General features: G+C 41.8%; 1 protein-coding gene across 1 annotated transcript; it reads left to right on the forward strand.

Annotated features, from left to right (window-relative positions):
- Positions 1 to 2,890: 2,890 nt before the first annotated feature.
- Positions 2,891 to 3,613, forward strand: LOC308099661 (cytochrome b-c1 complex subunit Rieske, mitochondrial-like; the record flags this gene model as incomplete). Its single annotated transcript, XM_080448396.1, has 1 exon — positions 2,891 to 3,613. The coding sequence occupies one exon, from the start codon at positions 2,891 to 2,893 to the stop codon at positions 3,611 to 3,613; it is 723 nt and encodes a 240-aa protein (XP_080304522.1).
- Between the last annotated feature and the right edge of the window lie 4,398 nt (positions 3,614 to 8,011).

The following is an 8,011-nucleotide window of genomic DNA, read 5'->3' on the forward strand; positions in this document are numbered from 1 at the left end:
GTATTCCTGGAATAGGCCTTGCACAAAGACCTGTTTTTCTGTGTTTCTGAGAAGAGGAAGTACAACTGACGTTCCATTTAGTAAGAAGTAAGAAGTTTCTCTTATAAATTGACGGTGAGGACTGCCCTATACTATGAGAATCCTTTTGCATGCTGCGCTGACTCACATCAAATCATATGGGAGAAAAACCGGAGAGAATTGTAAAATTGTCAAAAGAGGAACTGCAACAATTTTCACTGATAATGAAAGCGTCTTACGCACATACAGTGGCCAGTGTCCCGGTGGACATTTACCCCCCCCTACTGAGTTCATCTTTCTAGTTGATTTAGTCTTTGTTCAAAGCAAAAAGTGGAGAAAACCTTTGTCTACCATGAAATTAACTCTGCAGATGATCAGTCCACATACACACCCTGTTTTTCTCAAGGATGTGCTGCTGTTTCTTTCTGCACAGTAAAGTGAACAAAGGGGTACAAAAGTTTCTAAATTGGTTCCTTCATCCATACCCACTCAAGTCTAAAATGTGATCCGATCTCCCACCATGCAACACAACACCTTAGAGATCCCGCACAGGCCTTTCCCTTTGGGCTTTGCCTCCTGCCATGGGAAAGTGAGATCTCTGTACGTGCGTCCGTCTATAGTTCACATATCTCGAAAACCGTCCGTCCGACGGACTTCAAACTCGGCACACACGTCACAGATGACCCGAGGGAGTGCCATGCCTGGCGTCGAGTAGGTTAGACAGACGTTGTCCAGAACCACTGATCCGACCACTATGCCCGTACGTGGTTATGCACATAATGGGACTGACCGACTTCAAACTTGGTGCGAGCATCAGTGAGGACTTCAGAAAGTGCGGTGCACAGTGTCGAGTCGTCTGGATAGATGGTTGTCCAGAACCGCTGTTCTGACCGATATGTCCATACACATATAGGAATGGAGATCCAGTTGTCCAGAACTGCTGATCCAATCAATCAATCAATCAATCAATCAATCAATCAATCAATATGGGTGTTTACTGATGACATCAGGGATGTCCATATATGAGAATAAAAGGGACAAGGACAGACAGACAGATACAGAGATCTCCATGTATGCATACCGTAGAAAGGAAACAGACATACAGACAGACAGACAGACAGACAGACAGACAGACAGACAGACAGACAGACAGACAGATAAATAAAACAGACAGATAAAACACACAGATACAACGGGTACTACGACAATGGGTATTGCATCCGGGTGGGGCATGCATTTCCTATCTTTTAGTGGTGTTTGAATAATTGTGGGTGCAACTGTATATATTATTGATTATATATTATTCTGTATGTCTCAACTACCCCCCCCCCCCCCCAACACATGACACTTAGTTTACACACATTTACACTGAATTTTCTTTTACAAATATGAACCAATATCATATGTTGATGTATATCAGAATCTCTAGGACTCTGCATACACAGGAGCAAGTGGGTTGCGCACATCCATCTCTGCAACTCATAGTACTTACATTAAAAACACACACACATTTAAAAGAGTCAAGGACTTTAAGATAATAACAAAAGGGCAGCATACAAATATGCATTTTGTTTATCCACAAGTTTCCTAGGGAGCTTACTAGGGCAAAGGGGGTGTGTGAATTGTGGGCATCACTTCCTGTTGTCATTCATTCAATTCATTAGTCATCCGTTTCAGTCAACAATAATGTGGGAACAGAACCTGACATAAATCAAAAAGGGTCACATTAGATAGTCTGCCTACTGATTCAAAGTAATGATCAATGCTGAAGTCACTTAACAAGCATCAAGCAACAGCAGCCAGTAAGAATGAAACACAGGGCAGGAGTTAAGTTATGGTGCAACTGCGTCATTATGCATCAGGAGGTCCCAGTGGAAGGCTCGCGTCAGGATGGCGTAGAGGAACGGGATGGCCCATGAGTTGAGAGGATAGAACAACACCAGTAACACCTGCAAGGGAAAATCATATATCATATATATCTGAAATCATATACACAGTAAAAACATCATGAAACAAAACATGAAACTTTGCATGTCATTGTATTAATGAAACAAAAACTGACTTATGACCTGTAACAAGACCGGGGTACTACTGGCCTACTCTGGAACGATGCAAGTTGGAAATGCATTGCCCTACACAGTTATACAATACCTGTTGTACCCGTCAACGTCCCTATATGCCCATATATGGAGATTTTTGTTACTGTCTGTCTGTGTACCTTTTATGATGAAGGCCAACTGTGGCCAAAACGTTGTGTACCCTGTAATGTCTGTGTTTTAAGTAAACAAAACACTGAGGAGCAATGCTGTTGTGTACAGACTTGTATTCTTTCAAACTGTCATTTTGTGTCCAGCACCAGCAACAAACTGCGCAACCCACTTGTTTTGAACTGTGTCCCATTTATGCCCATATTTGGAGTTCTGTGTCAGCTATGCCCAAATATGAAGTCTAGGCCAGTCTATGACGTCAGTGCTATGATGTCATGTTGATGACATCAGGGTAAATATAGGGATTCAGATTTATCAATATTTTGTGGAGATCCGTTGATCCGACTGACGTCCCACTCGCCAAGATTGAATTCATTGTTCTTGCAATTCAGTCATATAAATCACGAATAGATTGAAAACATTTTATTTACAAAATGTAAATATAATTACATTATATTTGCTATTTGCGTTCATTTGGACCTCCTGGTGGGCCCGCAGCAGACGTTGAGAACCAGTGGCGTACACCCAAAATATGCCCGAATATGGAGATAGCTGACATACTGATGACGTCATCACTCGCTGTACCATATAAGTTGTAGGGGAATCTATGTTTTCACAGGAGTCGCTCTAGTCCATTGCTTGTGTGTGGCATGTTGCACTGGCCAATGAGGTTCCTCGGAGATCCGAAGAAACTCCTCCTGTGCCGCACTTTTCTGAGCGCTCACACACCAAAGACGGGGCCTGCTGCCGTCACGGTTAGCGCCACGGGCCGCGCGGGTACCCGCTTGGCCCACACGGACATCAAGGTGCCAGACTTCTCCGACTACAGGCGGCCCGAGGTGCAGGACCCGCGCAAGTCCTCCCAGGACAGCAGTGAGTACCGACGGACCTTCTCCTACCTGGTCACCGGAGCCACGAGCGTGGTGGGCGTGTACGCCGCCAAGACGGTCGCCACCCAGTTCATCTCGTCCATGAGCGCCTCGGCCGACATCCTGGCCATGTCCAAGATCGAGGTCAAGCTGGGCGAGATCCCCGAGGGCAAGAACGTCACCTTGAAGTGGAGGAACAAGCCCCTGTTCGTCCGCCACCGCACGGCGAGGGAAATTGCCACCGAGGAGGCCGTCGACATGTCCACGCTGCGGGACGCCCAGCACGACAGAGACCGTGTGCAGAAGCCCAGCTGGCTCATTGTGGTGGGCGTCTGCACCCATCTGGGCTGCATCCCCATCGCCGACCAGGGCGACTACGGGAAGGATGGAGGCTACTACTGCCCCTGCCACGGCTCCCACTATGACGCCTCGGGCAGGATCAGGAAAGGCCCCGCCCCCCTCAACATGGAGGTCCCCATCTACGAATTTGTAGATGACGACACGGTGGTGGTAGGATAATGACCACACGACGACCGGTCTGAGCTCTCATTTCGTGGCTGTCGGGTGGAAACCTTGCATGTCCAAAACAGTTCATCTTACAATATTTGTTTAAGAAAACCTTTTTTAAATAGTGAAAATAGCCGATCTACAAGCTCACAATGCGCCTGCCATTTTCACTACTTTTGTGCGACACTCTTGTATGAAAAGGCAATAAATTATAGGGGGGAAAAATGGAAAAAGTTGAAATATGGAGATTGAGGTTTCTGCCTGACAGCAACGGTTTTAGCCTGCAGAAAAAAAGTTTGAGAACTTTTTCATGTCAAGGACCCCCAAATTAATATTTATGGACCCCCCATCCAAAAAGATTTTGTGCCAGGGACCCCCATACAAGATTTGTGTTGTTATAAGTTTTCAAAAAGATTGCACATTGTTTTTTAGACATCTGCGTCATAATTTGCTCCTCACTAAGATGGTAAATGTTTTTGTCTATTTAGGTCTCAGAGGAGGGCTGTGGACAGTTCAGAACCCTGCCTAACCAGTGACATCACCGGTAGGCAGGTTTGGTCTTCTTAAACTACTAGAGCGGCCTAGTCGGCCTGTCGTTGACCATGTTGTAGCTATGTCTTGCGAAGCTCTGTGATCTAGCCAATAATAAGCCCATGACATGTTGCCAACCACATAAACATTGTGACCTTTTACATCTTCAAATTAGGCCTCTTCCCTAACGTCAGCTATTAGCTTGGAAGTCCCAATTTATGATGTCACTGGTTGGCAGTTTTCTAAACTGTCCAGAACCCACCAATGAGACACGGCTAGCTATGTTCACTATTAACCCTCTAAGACCCAGCGATGCTTTAGAGCAACAATTATATTTTATAAAGAAAGGAGTTTAAATAATTTGTTTTTCTGTTATTTTTTCACCTCTAAATCCTCATTGGGTCCTATTGTTTAGTCTTACAATGCCATTGGCCAGGATATTTGCATATGAATACCCCCCACAGAGCGGGGAATATAACAACTTGAAAAATCTCTGTTGGAACAGATCTCTTTTTTCTCTGGAAGATATTCCTCACAAAAACGTAAGTAATATGCCTGTAATATTTGTTTTGGTGAACATTACAATGTCTAGAACATGTACATATGCTATTATTGTGAAATATATGTCCCAAATTTAAATTAGATCATGATTCATACTTGTTGCTTTTGGTCAACGTTGGGCCCTCTTGGTTGCAAAAAATACAAGGGTAGGCCTAATGTTCACCTGCTACTGTTCAGCCTTATATATAGTTTTCACAATAGATTTAAACAGTTATATGTGTATTTCCCCCACTTTGCATTACTATATATATATATATATATATATATATATATATATATATATATATATATATATATATATATATATATATAATATATATATATATATATTGAGCTGTAAGCCTCAGAAAATGTCCACCCAAAGTTTCTCTTTCCCCCTAAACAATACATATTCAACCATAGTTTAACCAATATATTCCCTTGTTATTTCTCAGTATGTTTAATTTTATTTCAATACTACAAGGACAGTGTGACCAATGTGGTAATTTTTGGGGGGTTGTGGGGGTTGTTCATTATTCATTCGAGGTGTGGTGGGTACTTAGGGGCAATGTAAAGATGATGACCACTTAGGGGCAATCATCATCAAACAATAGGTTGGCCAGACAGTATTGTATGACTTGTGAAATGTTGTGAGCAGTGATGTGTAAGAACTTAGCAGTACTAAATGTACTAATGGTATGTCTTTATTTCATTTCAGAATGCCACAACAACAGAAAGGGCCTCGCTTCACAGCAAGGGATGTTCTGGATATCGTGATGAACGGAGAGAGTGATGTTGACATAGACATCAATGAGACTGATGAAGAGTCAGATGAAGAGGACTGTGGCGTGGGGTCCAAAGAAAACCAACCACCCGAACCACCCAGTGAACCCACTGACCACCCAGCAGACATTCAGCTGCCCCAACTGACCAAACCCGCTCATCGCCGTGATTCAAGATATTAGTGGCTGAAGAAGGACTTCATCAGCCTGGCTGATCTACAAACGGGAGTGCCAAGCTCTCAAGGTCCCACGGAAAGACGTCCTGAAACTCAGACTCTTCCAGGCACGACTTGCATCCTCTCTCATTCTGGTAAGAATCAAGTTCTGTTTACCATCTGTCATTTTAATATTTCACTGTTTGCATTATCTCAGACTTGTATCCTGATGAATCTTTGATGTGTATATTAATTTATTCTGTTCTAATCAGGTGGACACTGCAGTCAGAACGCCAAAGAGGGGACGGCCATCTCCAGCTCAGAAGAGACAACTGGAAGAGAGTCCAAGCACTCCATACAAGGTGGCACGACCGCATCAGCCATCAGATGTTTGCAAAGACCAAGTTGGACACTTCCCAATGAAGACACAGAAAGGGCGCTGCAGGAATACTGGTTGTTCAGGTTACACCATTGTGAGCTGCAACAAGTGTGATGTCCACCTGTGCTTTGCAGGAGAGAAAAACTGTTTCTGGGACTATCACAACTGAAAAGAAAGTGATTGGGGGTGCCTGTCTCATTTTGCAGAGCAGGTGTGAATTGTCAGGAATGTGCAGGGTCATATTGGGTGGAGATCAGTTTGCATCCTTTTATCAATGCAAATCAGTGAGTTGGCCAGACAGTATTGTGTGATCACTGACAATGGTTTAGGTTATTAGGTTTCTTTACTACATATATTGTACTGATTTTTATTTTGTTGTTCTTTTAATAAAATTGATTTAAAAATATGGCTTATTGGTGTTATTATTCATAATGTATACTGTTCTGAGGCCAAATATTATTCATAATTGATCTGAGGCCAAATAATAAACCATATAAATGAATCATTAAGTTGTTTTAGTGAAGTAATTACACATTTGCCATGTTATGCATAAAAATGGCCTATAGGAAATTTTGCTACCTGATGGACCCAACGTTGCTAAATGTCAACATTTGCATAAAAACTTACCAAAACATTTTAAATTTAAAAAACATTATATTTTCCTCTTCAAAATACTCCTTCAAGACCATCTGAAAGGTTTTAATTTTTTTTTTTTGCAAGTACAAATATATCCGGGTCTTACAGGGTTAACCCATTTAGACCTGAGACCTTTTTAATCTTTTATTAAAAATAAATTATGAACAATCCTGTTGCTATTTACATTATAACATCTAAAATGACAGAGATGCTTTCCCGGTTTTGAAGGTATAACAACTTAAAGGCTTTCCCGTTCTTAATGGGTTAAAGCTGCACTATGTAACTTTCCTCTTTTACCCGGATTTGTACCATTGAGCTAATAGCCTGCTTGCTCAGGGGATAAATTGAATCCCATCCATCAGGTCAAAATTCATTTCAGATCCTGTGTCTAGGTGAGACATGACCTTTGACACAATCTAAATGTCTCAATAGAAGAGCAGGGAGACAAAATACAACCACCTCAAAGGTATAAGTTATATTGTATCAACATAGCCTACTACCATACAGATTGGACAAAATAAAAATGTATTTGTTAAAACAAGTTAAATAGTGAAGCTTTTAAGTTTTGAAAATGTCAGAAATTGTTATTAAAAAGAATAAGTGCTTTAAATTTCATAAGTAGCCTAATATGTTGTTCTTCCCATTATCTGCAATTCTTAACCACGTGACCCTTGTGTCCTTATTCTTGGGCGAACATTTGTCGAAAACTAACTAAGCGAGATTGAAGATCGCCTATTATGTCCAAACATATTTAGAGAGAGAGAGAGAGAGATATATGCATTCTTATTTCATCGACAAAAAACGTCCCGATGTTCCACTCCAGATCTTCTTCCTAATTCAAATAGTAACACTAGCGCCAAGATTACACTTTATATTTAAATACAAAAAGCTGCATCTGGTTTTGTAATGTATAATCCAATTTGTTTGCATTTATTTCATGTGCTAAAAGAGTGACTGTCTGTCAGGGTATGAGCGTGGAGTCGGACACAAATGCAGGACAAGCAGGCAGTCAAGGTTCAATTCAAAAGGTTTAATAACCAACAGGGCTGACAAAACATAAACTGATTAACCTCAAACTAGTAATACAGAAAGCTCACAGCCTGAAGACTATTAGACTGAAAATGCCAAACTACTAGGCAACTGATGACATTTTAAATAGACACAACGCTAACAGGACACATGTGAATCAACTGACAATCAACACAGGGATAGGCTGGGACAAACAGGCCACTGGTGACTAGGGTTAACACATAGTCAGGGTGGAGAGAAAAGACAGGTAACAGCTACAAGGGGGTAGACAGGAAGCCTAAGAACACTACTACAAAATAAGATACTATTGTAATAGTACAGTCTCTCTGTAAACGGTGTCGAGGAACGTATAGGTCCA

Source organism: Gymnoscopelus braueri, assembly GCF_963280865.1.
Source record: "Gymnoscopelus braueri genome assembly, chromosome: 13".
NCBI classification, from domain to species: domain Eukaryota; kingdom Metazoa; phylum Chordata; class Actinopteri; order Myctophiformes; family Myctophidae; genus Gymnoscopelus; species Gymnoscopelus braueri.